This window comes from Cydia amplana, chromosome 25 (assembly GCF_948474715.1).
Source record: "Cydia amplana chromosome 25, ilCydAmpl1.1, whole genome shotgun sequence".
Classification (NCBI taxonomy): domain Eukaryota; kingdom Metazoa; phylum Arthropoda; class Insecta; order Lepidoptera; family Tortricidae; genus Cydia; species Cydia amplana.
This window is the reverse complement of record NC_086093.1, coordinates 1,260,326-1,282,752: the sequence shown is the minus strand read 5'-3', so window position 1 is coordinate 1,282,752 and position 22,427 is coordinate 1,260,326. Positions and strand designations below refer to the sequence as shown.

The window sequence follows — 22,427 nt, the reverse complement described above, 5'->3', positions numbered from 1 at the left end:
ATCAATTCCTCAAACTCTCCATATCCAAGCCCTGATGTTGTTTTTTCACATGATTCCTCAAACTGACGTTCTGTGTAAACGTCGCATCACATATACCACACCTATACTTATTATCACTGTGACTTTTCATATGCAACCTTAACGCCCTGAGCCTAGGGTACGATTTCCCACAATACTCACACCTAAAATTCCTCTCCCCCGTATGTGTTGTCATATGCTCCTTCAACTGACAAGGCAGGTAAAACATTCTGTCGCAAATGTCACACTTATGCTTAGATATCTTCAGATGAGCTCTCCGGTTATGCTCTCTCCAAGATTTTCTGTTATCATAAGATCTATCGCAGTGATCACAAGCGAATTCCCTTTTTTCCCCATGTACCTCTATTCTATGTCGACATCTTAGAGCATAAGTGAAGAAAACCGCTTCGCATTTCCCACATTGGTATGTAGGTTCCTTCTTATGCATAGTCGCTACGTGTAAGTATCTCCCATTTTTAGATTTAAATTCCTTCCCGCACTCTTTACAGGAGTATTTAACTCCTGGTCTCTTATTATGTGACTTCTGATGCTCGGTCAATCGCCTCTCTTCAAAGAAATGAGCTCCGCAGACATCGCATATGCAACTCCCATAATGCACCGCCATATGATTCCTCAGCGCGTGAAAATACCCAAAAGTCTCATTACAAACTATACATACCAAATGGCTCACAGTCAATTTAAATTGTAAAACCTCATTTTGGATTTTAAACAAGTATTTTCCGTGCAGATTTGTTATATGAGTTTTAAAATTGTCTATATCGTAAATTTTCTCTTCGCACAACCTGCAGTCGATTCTTAAGACGTCTATTTGAGGCATTTTTTTATTTATTCTAACTAGGTCTTTATACGTGTTAGGGTCATGAGTTAAGGTGTGTTCCCTGAGTTCCTTGGGGTCCGTGAAGACCTCCCGACAGTAGACACAGTGGTAGTCACTGAAAGAGGTCTCGAAAGGACACACAAAGGAGTTTTCAATGATGGTGGTGGTGTTGTAGAATTGTTTGTCATCTTGATCCATGCATTTTGGGCGGGCTCTCTCTGGTGGGGGTGGTTCTGAAAAAAAAAACAACGGGTTGCACTCCGGGAGTGCCGGCAGAAGTGAAAACTCGATGGCTAGTGCAAAATGTCTGCAGCACTATGTATAATTGAGGTTAACGCCATCTAGCGTTATTTCGTCGCATTGCTTGAAAGTCTTGAAACCCCTAAGCACATCACTGTTAGTACTCGAGTTATATAAGTACCAGTTTGAGGGAAACTCACTAGATGGCATTTAAATCAATAAAGAAAAACTCAATGACATTGTAAGTTTTTCGATCACGTTACCTGTCGCGAGTTTAACATTTTTTCCTCACCTCAAAAAGTGCACAGCGTCGCTAAAGAAGTTTTCACTTCAAAAATGGTTTTGGGTCAAACCATATCCTCCTAAAGCCCAGCCATAAAACGAAACATACAAAATTTGCCATTGAAATTTGAACCTAAATTGTAGGAAATAGAGTTGAATTTGCGTTGTTTGAAAATTGAACGAAACAAAGCAAAAGCGACTCTGTTCCAATTGAACATGGTTTAAATTGCATCGAACTGAATAGGTACTATAGGTACGACCTTGGGCCTTAGGAGGGTAGAGAAATAAGTTAGCATAGAGTGCTCACTCCATACATCAGTTTTGTAACCAAAACCAGGCGTGTCTCACTCCGCGATTTCGTCGCTTTGCTACAGGTAGCTAAAAGTACATCCGTTCGGCCCCAATTTTGGTGGCTAGCCATAAGCCGCGCGTGGCGCTGTCGCCACCTAGCGGCCATATCTGTGCTGATCGTAACAGACGCGTTTTGTTAGAGAGTGAGTCTTCTGTACCTAGTACTATTATTTATTCTGTGGTTTTGGTAAGAAAACTGATGTATGGAGTTTCTTTACTTATATTTCCCTTGGTTTGTATGGAGAACCGAGCTTGCTGCAAACTCTCAAGTACTAAGTTATTCTAGGTTCTACCATAGAGAAGTCTAATTCTCAACAACATAAGACTTTCCGGTCGGTGCTACATCTATTGTCAAGTAGCAGTACTGATAGTTCCGCTACTCGATGCTAGATGTAGACACTGAAATTAATAGTCTTTTTGGTATCAAAACTGATGTATGGAGTGAGCAATCTAGGTATTTTTTTCTCTATGGTTCTACGTACCGTAAGTGCACGGTCCGTCCTGCTCTAGCAACCTGCGTAGCTTGTTGCCGAGAGAGCGGAACCGCTTCTGCACCTCTCGCTCACTCTCCTTCTTTCTCTTTTCTTTGCGAGGCTTCGCGGTTTCTTCTTTGATGTCTATGTCCGATACTGAAACAAGTTTAACTATTAAATTAAAAAATATATATAATAAGTTTTAAAATAAATTTTATGCAAAAAATGCCTTACATCATTTTGGAAAAGAGCTGATACTCTTCAAACTGCTGGATAGATTTTTCTCAATCATAACCAAGAACGAAACTCGCTTTCACGTTTAAAAAAAACCGCATCGAATTCGGTCCATCCGTTAAAGAGCTATGATGCCACAGACAGATAATGAGTGGCGTCAAACATATAACACCTTTCTTTTTGCGCCTGGGGTTAAAAAGGAAATAAACATGGCCGATTTGACATATAGCCAGGCAGGCTATTACTGAAATATTAATAATTAAAATATTTTTTAAGTTTTACATACAAAATTTCTACTCGCTCTTTCTTTGTACAAAAATTTTTTGCTACAAAAACTACCAGATATGTTATACTAGCGACCCGCCCCGGCTTCGCACGGGATACACAACCTTAACAAATTATACACCTAAACCTTCCTCAAGAATCACTCTATTGATAGGTGACAACCGCATGAAAATCCATTCATTCCTTTTCGAGTTAGGCGAGTTCGTGTGACTCTTAAAGATTTGACATACTTAAGAACCTAAATAACCTCATCTTGTGTGACTATAACTCACAGTGATCATCAACATCTGCATCCAACTCATCCGGCTCCGACTCAATGTTGGGATCCGGAGGGTCTTCCGATGCCTCCATTTCTACCTTCACCTCTCCTGGCTTCAGCTCTATTTCTACCTTGGTATCTGAAAGCGGGTCATCAATTATTACACAATTTTAAAGTAATAAATAAATATTGTACTGCATATGGTGCTACTTTACCGCACCGTTTTTTTAGCATTAGAAAGAACTTGAAAGAAGGTAAGCGATCTTGACATGTCTTTTAATTGAAAAACGCTTTTTTAAAAATCTGTAACTATTACTTATGAAAGCAGAAGAATATAAATGATCGTATTAGATTTATAATTGTTACATATTTGCCGTAACTTATTTTTAAAATGTGTTTTTCAATTAAAAGACACATCAAGATTGTTTACCTTATTTCTAATGCTAAAAAAACGAAGTATAGTGTGGTAATTAGCACTTTACATGCCTATGTCGAAATTTTCAAGTGCCAAATGTACTGTAAAACGTACGATACACGTGCGAATAGGTAATACGCAACTCCGTATCGATTTAAAACACTCCCTTCAGTGGTGCAAGACTTAAGGGACTCACTGTAGTGAGCTCAATAAGGCTTGTTTTGTGCATAAGCAATGAGGAACTCTGTCTACACTAGAGATGCCACGAATATTCGGCAACTATTCGGTATTCGGCCTATTCGGCCACTTTGCCGAATATTCGGTATTCGGCTGAATGTTGCCTACTATTCGGCCGAATACCGAATATCTGTTGCACCTACTTAAAAAGAAAAATTGTACAATAAAAATAACCAAAAACTATGTAGGAATATTTAGAATGCGTTCTTGGAAAGTTGTTAAAAATGAAGACCCTGTTTTTAGCATTTGTTGATTAAAAAACATTTCATTTTTATCATGATTCCATTTTGTTTGACTCTATTCATTAATGCTGTTCAACAAAAATATATCTTAGCTAACGTCATCATCTAACGTTGAGCTTTGTTAGCGATCAGTTTTCATAATAATTGTGACTCAAAATGTTCGTGTCATGCCGAATATTCGGTATTCGGCCGAGAGAGGGGCCGAATATTCGGTATTCGGCCAAAACCACTATTCGGGGCATCTCTAGTCTACACTGTTCAGTCTAGATGTCTGTATGCATAATACTGCTTACCGCTAGGTTGGTGAACATGTATGGAGGCCTGTAGCAGCCTGTCCTCACACAGTAGCACCTGCTCGCGGAAGGCGCAGGCGTCCCGCAGCCGGCCCACACATGTCGCACAGACGAGGCGCTCCGTCTCCACCGTCCCGTCTAGATGGGACAGCTGTAATATTGTGAAAGATTAGTCGGCAAGTTTGTAAATTAAAAATGTGAATTATGTATGTGTATTGCGGCGTGAAAGACAAATAGATTTAGGTTTATTTATTTCATAATATTAAATTACAAATGACTATAATAGGGAGTAGAGTAGAAGTAGTAGTAGGTAGGGTCACTACCAACTAGGCTAGAAGGCCCCTAGGCCTTACCATACCTATATCTATCATCTATCCAGTAATATATCGTCGTTTTAGAGTCTTGGACCTACAACACAAGCCTTATTAAGCTTACTGTGGGACGGGATCGATTTGTGTCTAAGATTATCCCATACCTAATATTTATTTATTTACTGGAAATAGCACACCCGAAGGGTTAGGAATTAAGTAGCTTATCTTAGTTACTATTTATTGAAGCATTGTACAGTCAAAAAAGAAGTTTGGTCTTTGATTTTTGTCAACATACCATCAATCCAAAACAATCCATAAACATATCGGCGTACACTTCCTTTTGACCCTGAAATTCGTACTCAACGTTCAACAGACGACATTTCTTGATGGAGCCGCAGCAGCGGCAGAGGCCTGGGTCAAATACGGGCCCTTTACGACTCGGGGCACTCATTTTTTAGGAGATTTAGACGAATTATTTATGAAGAAAATGTATTTAGCCAACCCTACTTGACAGTTTTGACACATTTACAAGTTTGTTTTTTTTTTCGTTCAGAAATCAATAACACGCTTTGATTATTTACCAATGAATTTATTTACTTACATATAGCTGATCAACCAAATCTTGTCAGTAAAAAAAGGCGCGAAATTCAAATTTTCTATGGGACGATATCTCTTCGCGCCTACATTTTTCAAATTTGCCGCCTTTTTGTACTGTCAAGATCTGGTTGACCAAGTATACATTTCAGTTGAAAAATAGGTTAAACCCATAAAAATAATTGGTAAAAATTGTATAAACAGTGGTACATTATCTCAACCTTAACAGGAATATGCCCATTCAACTCTAACGCCATCTGTTGACGAATAGAATCACTACAATGAAACAAAGCAATTTGACATATTGGAATGAAAATGCAGTATCAAAACGCATACTTAAAGCTACATATTAATAATCTGTGAAGAGAATGCCAAAAAGAATAATAATCTCGCACAAAAACCCATGAAATTTTACTGTTTATAATTTAATATGAATCTTATTTGATAATAATGAGTGTTGATAAAGGCAAAGGGCCGATTTTCGACCCTGGCGTGTGTCGGTGCTGCGGCTCGATGAAGCGATGCCGTCTGTTGAACGTCGAATATCAGTGCATGGGGCAAAAGGAAGTCTATTCTGATATGATAATGGATTGCTTTGGACTATTGGTAAGTAAATATCTGACCGAAGACGAGGCAGTATGCCTTATAGTCCGAATGGTTTAACAAAAAATTTGCAAGAGCAAGGGCAAACTCAAACTTAACAATGTTTTGTTTGTAGATGTCACATTTAGACGACAAGCCATCAGCTCGGCTGGTGTGTGCAACATGCGTGGGTCGTCTTCGTGAGGCTGCTGCGTTTCGAGCACAGGTGCTTCGCTGCGAGGCTGCTTTTCTGCAGCTAAGGATGTGCGAGACGGAGGCTGCAGGTAGTTATATGCAGTGATCGGAATTGGTAGTGCCATTTCACGGGACTTCGGTGCATAAGCTTAGTATGGATATACCTTTTCACCCCGTAATTTCATATTACCTACTTCAATTAAAGACATGCCAAAAAATATTTTTGTGAAAAAATCCGGCCAAGTGCGAGTCGGATTCGCGTTCCAAGGGTTCCGTACATTAAGTCCGACTCACGCTTGACTGCACATTTCTAATAGGTTTTCCTGTCATCTATAGGTAAAGAACTATTATGTGTATTTTTTCAAAAGTTTAGACCCAGTAGTTTTGGAGATAAGGGGGGGGGGGGGGATGTGGTGGAATGGTAATTTTTTGCCTATTTTCTTGAATAACTGCTAAACTATTAATCCTAAAATTATATTTGAAATCCTTACAATGAGCTCTTTCATTTGATATGTAACACGATATAGTTTGAAAACCTTTATTTTTTAATTTTCTCATTTACCCCCCAAAAATGGCCTCCATATTTAAAATTCATTTATTTACGTTACACGTCCATCTTTGGGTCACAAACTTACATATGTGTGCCAAATTCCAACTTAATTGGTCCAGTAGTTTCGGAGAAAATTGGCTGTGACAGACGGACGGACAGACAGACGCACGAGTGATCCTATTAGGGTTCCGTTTTTTCCTTTTGAGGTACGAAACCCTAAAAATGAGAGTCTTGGAATCCCGAGTCTTATCCATGTTAAGTACAATGTTTGAGGTCATTCACCCCAAATGGCACTACCTATTCCGATCATTGGTTATATGTTATGTACTACTTTTTAGGGTTCCATACCCAAAGGGTAAAAACGGGACCCTATTACTAAGACTTCTCTGTCCAAAACTACTGTGAGACAAAGACATATTAAATATATTAGAAACGGGTCACTCACGTATTTTAAGTCGAAAAACGACTCAAAATACGTGAGTGACCCGTTTCTAATATATTTAATACTTCTCTGTCCGTCTGTCTGTCACCATGCTGTATCTCATGAACCGTGATGCAGTTGAAATTTTCACCGATTATGTATTTCTGTTGCCGCTATAACAACAAATACTAAAAACAGAATAAAATCAATATTTAAGTGGGGCTCCCATATGGCAAACGTGTTTTCTTTTCCCTGTTTTGCGTAATGGTACAGAACCCTTCGTGCGCGAGTCCGACTCGTACTTGGCCAGTTTTATGCTGATTTTTGACAAAATATTTGGCTTTGTTTGCTTGAGGCTGTAAAATCTCTAAATGATAGTACTCAAAAATCGAGTCAGTCAAAATTCAGCAAAAAAGTCTAAATAATGGACCATGGACCTATAATATTACGGACAGATTTTAGCTTACAATACAACTGTGATTCCAACATCCACCAGTTTCGTAGTATTTACGCGTGACACACACACATTGACAGTCCACATCCACCAGTTTGCCGTCAGACGAATCGAAACGTCATTGAAGTAAACATGTCGAAGAAAAATATAAAATATGCCGGCATGCGTAGTTAAATCCTGCTAGAATTGTACCGATCGAAAGAAAAAAGTCACGGAATAACTTTTCATACTTAAGTTTATTAATTAGTACGTAAAATCACGATAATTTGTTGTTTATAAATTATCAAACTGCAAAACAGGAGTGTGACCAGTAACATGAATAGGGTAATTTCCCGAAAGTAGGGTAATTGATACCCTTCTTATTAAATCATTATGTATTAAGAGATCATTTAGGTAAATGGTTAAATTATTGATTGTGCATTTCAAACTAGGTCGGTATGGTAATTTCCCGATACTAAGGAGATTAGACGCTTACATGCATGTTTGATAGTTAACGTTTGTTTGTTATGTATTGTATTTTTTTTGTTGAAAACCAGATATGTTTCAAGTTAAATGTATAAATTAAAAAAACATGACGAACTGATTTCATTACGATGCTAAGTATCATTAGGTATTGAAAATAATGTTTGCACAAAGTAATTGTGCAATATTGCGAATTTCAAGACCTATAAAATCAGATACGTACACACCTTTTTTATTGTCTAACGTAAAACTGTCCCAATTTTTTTATTCGAAAACAAGGACGATATTAAAAATAATTGTTTCACCATTAGGGGAGAATTTGTGTTACATGGTAACACTCGTCTACACGCATACATTCAAACCGTCCGCCATTGCAGTGTCACAGTTTGTCTTAGGTGACAGTCCGTCCGTAATATTCTAGGTCCATGTAATGGACTACTAGTACACTCCGCCACAAAGATAGTCTTGAAAAGTTTATTTTTTCTGAATGACATGGGTTTAGAATGTTTAGATGTAAAGCTTTGATTGGAAATAATAGGCAAGATATTAAATAAAAATTATAGTATTTTTTTCGTAGGTTGTTACATTTATATAATAACAATTTCCACGAGGTCAGTGGTGGATTAAGATATTTTGGTGCCCTAAGCATTTCTAGACCATGGTGCCCCCTCTCCCTCGGGTCATCAAGATTATATTGAATTTTCTTGGTAAATTGAGTGACGTTCATTTTCAATCCGTCACATAATTTTATCACGGAATTTGAAACGCGAGCGTAGCGAGCGCGAAAATTTTTCGATAGCAAAAACACAATTCGATAGACAATTGTACATTTTTACTGGACGAGGCCGAAGGCCTAGCTCCGCATAAGGCTGGACGTCCGGAGCGTCCGATCCGTCCGTCATAAGATCGACTTTGGCGTGAGGGAGAAGGCCTCGCATAAGACCTAACGCCAAACTGCAAAAGAGTGGCTTGGAAACGAATCTTTAATCTATTTAACCACGACTCTCGCGCGCGACTTGATAGGATGCTTTTAGTTTCGGCTTTCACGGGGCCCCTTATAACACTGACAATTAGGTCGCAGGATCGCGGCTATAATGCAGCCACTTGGCCTGGCCGACAAATCTGGCGTGCATGAGAGCATAATTCGCTATAAAATCGGTAAATTATGTCGAAAAAATCGGCTGGCCGCAAGCCGCAAGATTTTTTGGTCATGAGCTTGAGGAGGCCCCCGTGTATGGTCAAATCAAAAGCCTATGTTGGAGACGTTCTTACGTGCTCTCACTCTCTTACTCCTACGACCCTTCGTTATTAGATGGGTACTTCTACACGTACAAAAAGTTTCATATTGTAGGTACATACTCCGCTAAGACTGCAATGCTAATGCAGCCTGTGCGTTTTTTTGCCTACGTTTTTGGTGCCCCCCTAGACGTGGTGCCCTAAGCACGTGCTTGTTTTGCTTATTGGTTAATCCGGCACAGCACGAGGTAGTAAAAAAGCTGATTTTCATGATAATTTTTTTACTTCCAATATTATTTAAGGAAATATTACTTAATTTTTAAACAATATCAAGTAATTCAAAAGAATTATAAAAAAATCCAATATAATTGATGAAAATTTTCATTTTCCTATTGACTGCTATTACATATAATTAAAAATAAATTAATATTGTAGGGAATCCTAGACTTGCTCTTTATAAATTCTTAGTCTTTAGGAGCAACCACTGTACTATACTTTACTTTACTCAATAAATGATTTGTATTATATTGCACACAACCATATGTAATTAGATGTAGGCAAGATTTGTGAATAATGTTTTTTTTTTTACTAATTTAAGCATATTAAAGACAAGTGAATTTTACAGACATGCAAGCGCGTCTAGACGCGTCGGCCATGTTAGAAGTGGAGATCAAGCCAGAGCCACCGGACGAGCCCCCGGAGCCCCCGGGCTCCCCGCCCGGCGACCCCGACGACCCCGACGACCTTGAGGACCTTGACCTTGAACTTAAGGAGCATATGGATGAACCAGAGGAATGTGAGTGTTTTGATCTGATATACAGATATACCATACAATTATAATAGACCAGAGGCACTAAGTGGATTATGGCTAAAACAGCCTATTGCAGATAAAAAGAGAGAAAAAAAGAGTATAATAGTTATTTTTCACGCCTCGAGCGTAGCGAGCAGTTTGTAAAGTGGAATCTTGAGCGATGCGAGTGTTTCAAGGCACGAGCGTTAAACTTAACGTGATTTTATTTTATTTTTTGGCAATTGTGAGTTCTGATACCTTATTAATCCAACTAGGGAAAAATCAAATTATCGTATGAATTATTTTTTGATTTGTATTGTTAGTTTTTCTGAAGACGCGGGCGGTTTCGATTCCCGCCTCGTCCATCGGTGAACTTGGCCACTTTTTAGGGTTCCGTAGCCAAATGGCAAAAAACGGAACCCTTATAGATTCGTCATGTCTGTCCGTCTGTCCGTCTGTCCGTCCGTATGTCACAGCCACTTTTCTCCGAAACTATAAGGACTATACTGTTGAAACTTGGTAAGTAGATGTATTCTGTGAACCGCATTAAGATTTTCACACAAAAATAGAAAAAAAAAAAAAATTTGGGGGTTCCCCATACTTAGAACTGAAACTAAAAATTTTTTTTTTCATCTAACCCATACGTGTGGGGTATCTATGGATAGGTCTTCAAAAATGATATTGAGGTTTCTAATATCATTTTTTCTAAACTGAATAGTTTGCGCGAGAGACACTTCCAAAGTGGTAAAATGTGTGTGTCCCCCCCCCCCATGTAACTTCTAAAATAAGAGAATGATAAAACAAAAAAAAATATATGATGTACATTACCATGTAAACTTCCACCGAAAATTGGTTTGAACGAGATCTAGTAAGTAGTTTTTTTTAATACGTCATAAATCGCCTAGATACGGAACCCTTCATGGGCGAGTCCGACTCGCACTTGGCCGCTTTTTTCTTTAGTGTATGATATCTATTTCAGTTTATAACGTTATTAATATTTATTACAATTATTACCTAAAGCACATAAATAAATATATAAAAATAGTTTATTTGGGTCAATCAACTATTTCTTGTTGTTATTCTGTCCCATCAGCGAGGAGACAATAGTAGAATAGATTGTTAGAAGAACTGCTGTACCATGTTCTACTAACATGCTCAGTAGATGTCCCATTATGGAAAGGTCTTATAACTACCATAAAATGCAAGTTTCGTTCATTTAAATACGAAAAACCTTGAATTTTAAGAGTGTCAGGAGACCGTAACCATAGCAACGAGTGACAAGAAAAAGTTACCCATTTACCAGAAATAAAGGTTTACTTAACCTATGACCGTCACACAAAAATAGGGTAGGCTTGTCTCGTGGAGTCACTTTAAAGTTTAAACAATTTTCAATATCTTATAAATATCTTCCTACGCTGAATTTTTGGATTTGTACTAAGTAATACATAAAACTTAAAGTATTAAATAAAATGCGAAAGTGTATCCGTTATCCGTCCAGCGGAGCGCGTGGCATGTCAGTCTCCGGTGGACTCGGATGACATGCCGTTGAAGCGGCGCAAGAAACGCTCGAGAAACGGCCGACTACCGCCCGCCGAACAACCGCCCGGTACGTACACATAATCATAGAGAAATATAAGAAAGAGTGGTAACTCCAAACATTCGTTTTCTTACCAAAACGTCAAGTAGCGGACATTATCAGTTCTGCTAGTTGACAAATATATTGTCTACACATTTACATCTAGTAGTGGCAAACAAAAACTCTAATGCTCGACAATTTTTAGCTAATATTATAACTGGATGCACTGGAACTCTATTTTCAACTCCTTCCGCTTATAATATTAGTTGTAAATTGTTTTAGCAGTACATTTTTCGTCAGAAGCGACACTTGAGACATCTGGTGTCAAGTAGCGGTACTGATAGTTCCAGTACTTGACGTTAGATGTCGACTGCGAAATAACTCGCGTTTTGGTAAGAAAACTGATGTATGGAGTTACCACTCTTTCTTTACTTATACTTATAACTTATATTACTCTATGCCCATAATACTCAACAAATTTCAGCTAATATTACAACCGGATTAACCTTATGGTAATAATGAACATTAACTGTAAATGTATAAAACCCTTTGTTTCTTAATAAACAATAACGGCGTTATTCATAAACGGCTGCTAACTTAATCAGTTGATGATCGTCGTTTGTCCCTATCTGTCGTTATGCCATAGAGAGGGACAAACGACGATCATCAGCTGATTAATTTAGCACCATCATCATCATTGGCCACAGCATCTTTGCAGATAATAGTTGCAGCTAATAAAGAGGTATTTTGAGGAGGTCTAGACCCTACATCGACTACTCCATACGTTCTCGAGATAAAGGGTCTTGACATACACACAGACGGACGGACAGGCAACAAAGTAATCTTATATGGGTTCGGTTTTTTCCTTTTACCAATACATATAAGTTTGGGGCGAGTTGCGGCTCTTGAGGTAAATGGATACTCACATCTCGCGAGCGCCTATTACCGAAAACTTGTCATCATAATTTCAGCAATAACATGACACTAAATAGATACAAGATTGTCTAAGCAAACATCAGGCAGACTGACTCCTGAGAATTAAATGAAAACATTAGAAATTGATGTCAGCAAACAGAACAAAGAAGAAAGAAGAGCGATAATAACGTGTTCTTTTCTTTGTAGGTCTGGAAGACCAAGACCGCAGACTGAGCGCGGAAGACGAGACCGAGCTAAAGAAACACCGCGCCAATATAAAGATCCTTCTAGAATGCTCTAACGCCACCCCCATACGCTGTTTCAGCGGTTTCGGATACAAATGCTGCTATTGTACGGAAATACACACACACCCAAATGATTTAAAGACGCACACATTGACAAAACATGATGTTAGAACACGGAAAGTGTTAATGCGAAGGAATTTGCTGTTTGCGTTCCTTGTAAAACTAGATATAACTGGGTTAAAGTGTATTTTGTGCCATGCAGCAATGGACGGGTTGAAAGATTTCATAGAACATTTGAAAATCAATCATGAGAAGAAATTACATACAGATGTCAAGAGTCATATACTTCCGTTCAAGTTTGATGATGGTTTAAAATGTGTTATATGCGCAAAGGTTTTCACTAAATTCAGGAGTTTACAAGAACACATGAATGTTCATTTTAGGAATTACATTTGCGATGTTTGCGAAACCGGTTATCCGAATAAAAGAATGTTGGTTCAGCATTGCAATATGCATAAAACCGGTGTTTTTAACTGCGATTATTGTCCGAAAAGCTTTAACACGGAGCAGAAAAAAAAGTTACACGAGAGATTCGTACATATATCCGCCAATTCTAACTTTCTGAATAAATGCGGCGTATGCAAAGAGCGATTCAAATGCTACAGGGCTAAAGAAAAACATATGCTTGCGAGACATGGAGTGTCAAGCGCTGTCAAATGTCAAGCGTGCGAAAAGACGTTTAAAAATCAAAGACTGCTAACCATCCACGTGCAAAGAGACCATCTAATGCAGCGACCGCATAAGTGTACAGTTTGTGACATGTCGTTTTTCGAAAAGCAGGAATTAAAGAACCATTCAGTGAAGCATACGGGGAGTAGGGAGTTTAGATGTGAGGTGTGTTTTAAGGGGTTTGGGAGGAGGAAGACTCTACGGGAGCACATGAGGATTCATGAGGAGAGGAGGTTCAGGTGTGAGGAGTGCGGGGTGGGGTTCGTGCAGCGGTGTAGCTGGAGGGGGCATATGAGGGTGAAGCATGCTGTGGTGTGCTAGGAAAGTAAGTTAAATATTTCAGTAAAACTATTGAAACAAAAACCGGCCAAGTGCGAGTCGGACTCGCGCACGGAGGGTTCCGCACCATCAACAAAAAAACAAAAAAAAAGCAAAAAAACGGTCACCCATCCAAGTACTGACCCCGCCCGACGTTGCTTAACTTTGGTCAAAAATCACGTTTGTTGTATGGGAGCACCACTTAAATCTTACTTTTTATACTGTTTTTAGTATTTGTTGTTATAGCGGCAACAGAAATACATCATCTGTGAAAATTTCAACTGTCTAGCTATCACGGTTCGTGAGATACAGCCTGGTGACAGACGGACGGACGGACGGACGGACAGCGGAGTCTTAGTAATAGGGTCCCGTTTTTACCCTTTGGGTACGGAACCCTAAAAATTGGCTAGGGAATAATTAACGTTCAAAATACAGTCATTCGACGAAGCCGTTTGGACAGGGCAATCGTGTTGGGTGCGAGGGGCGAGGGGTGGGTCGCGCGCACCCGAGCTGCATACATCGCCATTGTTAGTAGCTCGGTACTACTTATAGGGCTAGCGTGTCTTATAGTAACTTAAGTATGTCTTTTAACCGAAACTCTATTTTCAAATCCTTCTGCTTGTAATATTAGTTGTTGTTCAATACAATTTTCGTGAGTCGCGACACTCGAGACATCTCAAGTATCAAGTAGCGGTACTGATAATTCCGCTACTTGACACTAGATGTCGACTACGAAAATAAGTGAGTACATGCTTACTATATTTCTCTACTAGCGACCCGCCCCGGCTTCGCACGGGTTAACAAATTATACATAAACCTTCCTCTTGAATCACTCTATCTATTTAAAAAAACGCATCAAAATCCGTTGCGTAGTTTTAAAGATCTAAGCATACATATCTAAGCAGACAGCGGGAAGCGACTTTGTTTTATACTATGTAGTGAAGAACATGATTTATTTCGACGTAAACAATACCTATATATGGAGGAGACAGTAGGAGTTACATAAAAAATATAGATATGTAGTGATGGTTACGGGTACTTGGGCGTTTTTTTTTTGTTGTTCCCTATACTTTTTTATCAAATTTGGGATTTTTTATGTTATTTCTACCATAGAGAAAAAAATACATAGAGTGCTCACTCCATACATCAGTTTTAGTACCAAAAAGACTATTAGCATCTAGCATCGAGTAGCGGAACTATCAGTACTGCTACTTGACAATAGATGTAGCACCGACCGGAAAGTCTTATCTCAACAGCATAAGACTTTCCGGTCGGTGCTACATCTATTGTCAAGTAGCAGTACTGATAGTTCCGCTACTCGATGCTAGATGTCGACACTGAAATTAATAGTCTGAACTGATGTATGGAGTGAGCACTCTTGTCATTATATTTCTCTATGTTTCTACTCAGAATCACGAGCTCTTTCTATCCTAATAGGAGAAAAAAAGTTTCCCAATATTTCCATACATTTTTCGATCTTTCCATTCCGCGACCGCCATACAAAGTCTATGAAAAACGGTGACGGAATGGAAATAAAAACCTTAGGACACTTTTTTTTCTCCTATTAGGATAGAAAGAGCTCGTGATTCTGAGTAGAAATAACATAAAAAATTCCAAATTTGAAAAAAAAGTGTAGGGGACAACAAAAAAAAAACCGGCCAAGTGCGAGTCGGACTCGCGCACGGAGGGTTCCGCACCATCAACAAAAAATAGAGCAAAACAAGCAAAAAAAACGGTCACCCATCCAAGTACTGACCCCGCCCGACGTTGCTTAACTTCGGTCAAAAATCACGTTTGGTGTATGGGAGCCCCACTTAAATCTTTATTTTATTCTGTTTTTAGTATTTGTTGTTATAGCGGCAACAGAAATACATCATCTGTGAAAATTTCAACTTTCTAGCTATCACAGTTCGTGAGATACAGCCTGGTGACAGACGGACGGACAGCCGAGTCTTAGTAATAGGGTCCCGTTTTTACCCTTTGGGTACGGAACCCTAAAAACGCCCACTTAACATTTATTCTTGTTCCAGCCCTCCCCATGTCCAAAGTCCAGCAGCTAATGCGGGAACGCGATCCGTCCTACATGATTGACACCAACGTGGTCACTGTCGTCGAGAATTCCTACATTTGCCCCTTCAAGTGTCGACACAACCATCTGCTCTGCTACTACTGCGGGGCAAACTTCTCCGACCCAACCACCCTCCGACACCACACCATCTCCGAACACCATCCGAAGAAGTTCAAAGTCATCGAACACAAGAAAATGATCAAAATGGACTTGACTAGAATCGACTGTAGGCTGTGTAGTGAAAAAATTAGTGATTTAGAAGAATTTAAGCGGCATATAACGACAGTGCATAATAAGAAATACTATTTTAACGCGAAAGATTTGATTCTACCGTTTAGATTGACTTTGAATGAACAGCAGTGCGCGTTGTGTGAGGAAGTGTTTCCGTATTTTCACGCTTTGAACAAGCATATGAACAAACATTTCAGTAACTACGTGTGTGAGACGTGTGGGCTTGGGTTTGTGGATAAGGGGAGGTTTGTGATGCATCAGCAGAGGCATGAGGAAGGGGACTTTCCTTGTGAGACCTGCGGGAAGATTTTTAAGGCTCAGTACAATAGGTAAGTCATTCATTCATTCATTTCTTTATTTGCATTCACCTATTATACATTATATAAAGTACATGAAACCCCTTGGGGTGTTGCAAAAGATAAAATTAAATTAATATTTACAAGTAGTCATGTTAATAATTATATCAGTTAAAAACAAAAACTAAAATAGTTTTCTCTGTAACTACGTAATACAGTACATTAATCATAAAAATAAGTTTTTGGCAAAAAATTCATTTTTGTTACACGCTTTTATCGCTGACTGTACTTTTCTTACGACAGACAACTAATACTCATCGAGACAATTCTAAAAACCCCTAACACAATTAGGTTGCGTTGTTTCATCACAGAGTTCCTATGGCCACCTCCTGTCTCCATCATCAGATCAGCTCGATGGTACCATAATATTGCATTGTCACCCGACTTACATGTGTATGCAAAATTTCAGCTCAATCGGAAACCGGGAAGTGGATCAAATTTAACTTGCAAGATTCCATTACAATTTAGTTACATACAGGTCGACCTAATAAAAGCGTGTTAATATAAACATGTTTACTATTAAGAAATGAGGGAAAAAAATACAATATCAAATTAAGTTCCTATGTTATACCAGTGGGGAGACACTCCTGACTTCGGGCAAACTCGGCTCCGTTCGGCTCAGCTTTGCTCCGAGCAATTATTAGGGTTGACACAACTTGAAGTCCCTATTGCGTGCACGTCCACAGATTATTTTTTTTAATTTATTTACACATCACAAAAACATAATACAAAGAACTTAGAACTAAGATGCGCCACAGAAACTTATGAAAGTTTATGCGTGGTGCAAATGCATCACTACGCTCAAACTGCATGTTGAATGTTTGTATACCTATGCATTTTTTTGTATATGGTACTTATACATATACTAGACACAATAAGGAACAAATAAGGTAGTAAGTAAACAGTTATCAGGTAACACCTGTCATCACACATTCCCATCCGTTATGTAATATTTCTTGAACGCGTTTTTACATATTACATTATACACAGATAAGATAAGACTTGAATTTTGACAACCCTAAATAGCCGAAAGGGATAGTGTCAGTAAAAATGGATATCGTCGATTTGAATCCCGCCATAAAAATAATCTTATACAAGTACCATCAAAATTAGCAATACATAAAAACGGACCTTATCCCTCGTCAATAAGGATCTTTAATAACCTGCCAGACCACATAAAAAACGAGCAAAACCAAAATAAATTTCAAAAAGTGTTGAAACAATATCTCGTAGAAAAAGCCTACTACTCGGTCGACGAATACCTACAGAATAACAATGACTGAATGAATGAATGAGAATGAAACACATGCATCTCTCTATCTTTCGTTCCTACTCCTATTCTATAAATGTAAAGTATAAATTTCCTTTTATTCGTTTTATATTTAGTAGATTGTAAATTGACATATAAAAATTATAATATTCTAATGAAACAACTAACTATTTAATAAGTCACATATATCTTTTGTTAATGCATGATAATTTGATAGCGACTGTACTATATCATTATTCATATCTGACGACTGTATTATATAGATTTTATCTGTAAGTGAATTGCAGTGCCCTCCCAGGGTTGTGTTGAGACATAAATATTATTAATAAGACCTACTGTACACACAAAGCAAGGAAATAAATGAAATGAAATGAAATGAAATATCATGATTGGACTCTCAATCGCTGTCAAACTTTGGTTTTGTAGGAAGTGTCCTTTCTGTACGGTGGTACTGTTACCTGTGCTTACACGTCATTCTTAGGTAAAAGATTGTTAATGTTGTTTTCACTTTCATAATCTCTATAGATATAAATGTTTATTTTGATCGTCATAAACAATAGGATACATTTTTAAGGTTCAGTCAATTTTTTTTGATACTGTTCTGGCCGAGGTTCTGGGTTCGAATCCCGGTAAGGGCATTTATTTGTGTGATGAGCACAGCACAGATATTTGTTCCTGAGTCATGGTTGTTTTCTATGTATTTAAGTATTTGTATATTATATATATCGTTGTATGGGTACCCACAACACAAGCCTTCTTGAGCTTACTGTCGGACTTAGTCAATCTGTGTAAGAATGTCCTATAATATTTATTTATTTTTTATTAAAGGGACCTCCACATCGACCGGGTGCACAACAAGCGCGGGCGCGTGTTCTGCCCCAAATGCGACGTGAAACTCATGTCGTACACGCAGAAACTGAAACACTTGGTAGAGGTACACGGGGACGCACCACTGTCGTTTCCCTGTAGCTTGTGCGATCGCGTGTTCGGAACTAGGAGAACGCTCACCATACACAGGCGGAAGGACCATTTGAAAGACTACAGGTATAGTATACTACAGATAGATAACTGATGTCGTACGAAGCTGAAACACTTGGTAGAGGTACACGGGGACGCACCGCTCTCGTTTCCCTGTAGCTTGTGCGATCGCGTGTTCGGAACTAGGAGAACGCTCACCATACACAGGCGGAAGGACCATTTGAAAGACTATAGGTAGATACTCCCCTTCCTACTCCTTAACCAAAAACCTGGTTTTCTGGCCATAACTTTTGTGTTAATTAGTTTAAAATTAAAATCTCTGACACTAAGACTCCGCTGTCCGTCTGTCTGTCTGTCACCAGGCTGTATCTCATGAACCGTGAAAGCTAGAAAGTTGAAATTTTCACAGATGATGTTGCCGCTATAACAACAAATACTGAAAAGTACGGAACCCTCGGTGGGCGAGTGCGACTCGCACTTGTCCGGTTTTTACATTATTTTTGTGTTTTCATTTATTTTGTTGTAAATGATGTTATAGGTACAATAAATTCAGGTCAGACCATGACACCCTGAACCTTTGAACTATCGTCATTAAGAAAATCCTTTTGTGCAATAAAGTTTGCCTACAACAAGTCACATACTTTATACTCTAACTAGCGACCCGTCCCGGCTTCGCACGGGTTAACAAATTATACATAAACCTTCCTCTTGAATCACTCTAACTATTAAAAAAACCGCATCAAAATCCGTTGCGTAGTTTTAAAGATCTAAGCATACATAGGGACAGACCATGAATCTAGTATAACTGGATTGGGCATGAGTGGTGGGGATAACTGACAGAACGGGATAGTCTTATGTATCTTTCAGTAGGAGTAGCAGCGAAAGCGCTATTATTGTTTGTCCTTGTCACAGTCTCACATCTTGTTTTATTCCCCACCGTAAATTGACCACCGTGATTGGTCGAATTCATTTGTTGCCCACCATAACAAATAAATTCGACCAATCATAGCGGCGCAATGCGACGCTATGATTGGTCGAATTTATATGTTTTGTCCCTCACGGAGGCACGCGTACACCACTTCTATATGATGCTACCTCCTATGGGACAGACAGACAGCGGGAAGCGACTTTGTTTTATACTATGTAGTGACTTTGTCCCCAGATACGAGTGCCAATTCTGCGGCCAAAAATTCTTCACCCGTTTCGCCCTCAACAACCACATGCCGACACACACGCGGGAACGAAACTTCAAGTGCAAAGTGTGTGAGAAGACTTACCCCAGACTGAAGACGCTTAAAGACCACATGCGGATACATACGAACGACAGGCGGTACAGGTGCCACGTGTGTGGACAGGCCTTTATACAGAACTGTAGTCTGAAAGGGCATATGAAGAGCCAGCATTCGGAATTTGGGTGAACTGTGTTTTTATAATTTGTATGTATGAATGTATCTTCTTCCTCGCGTTGTCCCGGCATTTTGGCCACGGCTCATGGGAGCCTGGGGTCCGCTTGGCAACTAATCCCAGGAATTGGCGTAGGCACTAGTTTTTACGAAAGCGACTGCCATCTGACCTTCCAACCCAGAGGGTAAACTAGGCCTTATTGGGATTAGTCCGGTTTCCTCACGATGTTTTCCTTCACCGAAAAGCGACTGGTAAATATCAAATGATATTTCGTACATAAGTTCCGAAAAACTCATTGGTACGAGCCGGGGTTTGAACCCGCGACCTCCGGATTGCAAGTCGCACGCTCTTACCGCTAGGCCACCAGCGCTTATGTATGAATGTATAAACTCTTTATTGTACAAAACACAAATTTATTTTATTGATTTGTCAAATGGGGTTGGCTGGTCGAAGTATTTAGCAGATGGCGCCAGCATAGCTTGCCCTGTAAATCCTTAGAATTGAGCAGGGATGTTGCGGATGCAGATTTTTTGACATCCGCGGATGCGGATATTTAAAGGCTCACATCCGCGGATGCGGATGCGGATGTCAAGATTAGGTACTTAGAAAACGACAAATATACATTTTTAGTATTTTTTTTATTAAAAAAAAACAAAACGTTTAGTATATGAGCAAGAATATAGGTGCGTTATATTGAATAAACAGTAACTTCGCCGACTTTTCTGGATCTAGACGATTTCGTTATAGGTATATAATGACGAAATTACTTAGCACTTACGCCGCCGCTAAGACGTTTCTGTACCGACTTGTTCGACATCCGCATCCGCATAAGCTCCGCATCGATTTTATGCGGATGCAGATGCGGATGTTGAAAATAATGCGGAAGTTCCGCGGTTGCGGATGCGGATGTTTGCAACATCCCTGGAATTGAGTCATTTTCTCTATTAATCTTCTGGTGCTTTATTTCATGCATGGTGTAAAATTATTCATTTTAAATACAGTCAAATACCCTATTGTACGGTCAGCAAAACTAATCGCTTAGCCCTGTATTTTATTTGTAACTACACTAGTATAAAATTTGTTGATTTTTTATCAACTGTACCATCTGTACATACCAGTGTACATACATGCTCATGTTTATATTAAACACATTTTTATAAACTGCTTGTTTCCTTTCGAATGCCAAAAACCTTTTAACGGCTCGGCCACGACATTGTGCGACTTGCGACGGCGGCAGCGATAACCATAGGTTGGAGCGAGATACAACGTCCACAACGATCGGACCTTTCGTTCCAGCCTATGGTAGTCACTGCCGCCGTCGCCAGTCGCGTAATGTCGTGGCCGAGCCGTAAGTCTACCTTTTTTTAAATACATACATTTTCACAACATTTTAAGTATAACGTTTAGTTAACCCGTCTAGCGACTTAGTAACGTGTGATATTAACTGAATTTGGCTCGTAGCGTCTTAGTATCACACGTGTGTTACTATAGAGCAAGATTGCTTTGCATAACTTTTGTTTACGGTGGTATTTCCACGGGTCAAAGAGGATAAATTGTTGAGCATGATCCACTTTTCGTCAGTCGCGACATCTATTGTCGAGTAGCAGTACTGATAGTTCCGCTACTTGACGCTAGATGTAGACTACGAAAATAATAGTCGTTTTGGTAACAAAAGTGATGTATAGTTGTAAGCACTGTACGTCTTCTTAATTCTCTTTGGACGGGTTAAGGTTTGAAGGTATTAAAAAAGTACATACATTATAAACATATTTATTTTAATTCTCTATTCACACACATGATACTCGTAAGTTAAATAAATAACTATGTTACAAAATAAATTATAGTAAAAAATACTTTGGGTTTATTATCATTAAAATACTATTAGAGATTATATAACTGGAAGTGATTGTTAATTGTTATAAACACGATTTTAATACATTGAATACTAAAATGTAGTACCTAGTACATAATTGATGCCTTTACTAATTATTAATAAGTATTTTAATTAATACTTCGATCTCAAAGTTTCATTGATCTAAAAAAATCTAAGAATGAATTACGCCTCGAGTTTGACAGCTGTGGCCGTTCGCGTTGGAGGGTCTGCCATCTTTTGGCCTGAATCGGAAACAAACATGTAGGTACATTGCAAAATCAAGTGCTGCCATCTACCGTTCTTGTACAGTCACCTGCAATAATATTGTTAAACGGATCCCCACTATTTTTGTTACCTGTATCATAGAGAAATATAAGTAAAGAAAGAGTGGTAACTCCATACATCAGTATTATTACCAAAATGCGAGATATTTCGTAGTCGACATCTAACGTCAAGTAGTGGAACTATTCAGTACCGCCACTTGACACCAGATGTCACACCTGTAGCTACTGACGAAAAATGTACTACTAAATCAATTTACAAGTTACAACTAATATATTATAAGCAGAAGGAGTTGAAAATAGACTTCCGGTTATAATATTAGCTAAAAATTGTCGAGCATTAGTGCCATTTGCACCATCCCACGAACCCGGGGTTAACTGGTTAAACCTGGAGTTACCATAGTTACCAGTACAATTTGAC

At 38.9% G+C, this 22,427-nt stretch overlaps 2 protein-coding genes across 2 annotated transcripts; one reads left to right on the top strand and one right to left on the bottom strand.

Moving 5' to 3' along the window:
• Positions 1 to 4,952, bottom strand: LOC134659561 (zinc finger and SCAN domain-containing protein 12-like). Its single transcript, XM_063515228.1, has 5 exons — positions 4,774 to 4,952; positions 4,168 to 4,318; positions 2,994 to 3,119; positions 2,212 to 2,358; positions 1 to 1,089 (listed from the first exon to the last, which is right to left on the bottom strand). Exons 1-5 carry the CDS (start codon positions 4,927 to 4,929, stop codon positions 2 to 4), a joined length of 1,668 nt encoding a protein of 555 aa, XP_063371298.1. The 5' UTR covers positions 4,930 to 4,952; the 3' UTR covers position 1.
• Positions 4,953 to 5,440: 488 nt separating this feature from the next.
• On the top strand, positions 5,441 to 19,887 carry LOC134659510 (zinc finger protein 25-like). The gene is made up of 7 exons (XM_063515168.1): positions 5,441 to 5,678; positions 5,791 to 5,938; positions 9,598 to 9,768; positions 11,261 to 11,368; positions 15,576 to 16,173; positions 18,299 to 18,514; positions 19,611 to 19,887. The coding sequence occupies exons 1-7, from the start codon at positions 5,523 to 5,525 to the stop codon at positions 19,864 to 19,866; spliced, it is 1,653 nt and encodes a 550-aa protein (XP_063371238.1). The 5' UTR covers positions 5,441 to 5,522; the 3' UTR covers positions 19,867 to 19,887.
• Positions 19,888 to 22,427: the final 2,540 nt, after the last annotated feature.

What these genes read in the sequence shown, in the direction of transcription:
- LOC134659510 (XM_063515168.1), top strand. Translation starts at nt 5,523, where the DNA reads ATGAGTGTTGATAAAGGCAAAGGGCCGATTTTCGACCCTGGCGTGTGT. An exon ending in TGGATTGCTTTGGACTATTG is followed by an intron (nt 5,679 to 5,790) that starts GTAAGTAAATAT and finishes TTTTGTTTGTAG; the next exon opens with ATGTCACATTTAGACGACAA. An exon ending in GACCATTTGAAAGACTACAG is followed by an intron (nt 18,515 to 19,610) that starts GTATAGTATACT and finishes CTTTGTCCCCAG; the next exon opens with ATACGAGTGCCAATTCTGCG.
- LOC134659561 (XM_063515228.1), bottom strand. Translation starts at nt 4,929, where the DNA reads ATGAGTGCCCCGAGTCGTAAAGGGCCCGTATTTGACCCAGGCCTCTGC. An exon ending in TGCAGATGTTGATGATCACT is followed by an intron (nt 2,359 to 2,993) that starts GTGAGTTATAGT and finishes AACTTGTTTCAG; the next exon opens with TATCGGACATAGACATCAAA. An exon ending in GGACGGACCGTGCACTTACG is followed by an intron (nt 1,090 to 2,211) that starts GTACGTAGAACC and finishes TTTTTTTTTCAG; the next exon opens with AACCACCCCCACCAGAGAGA.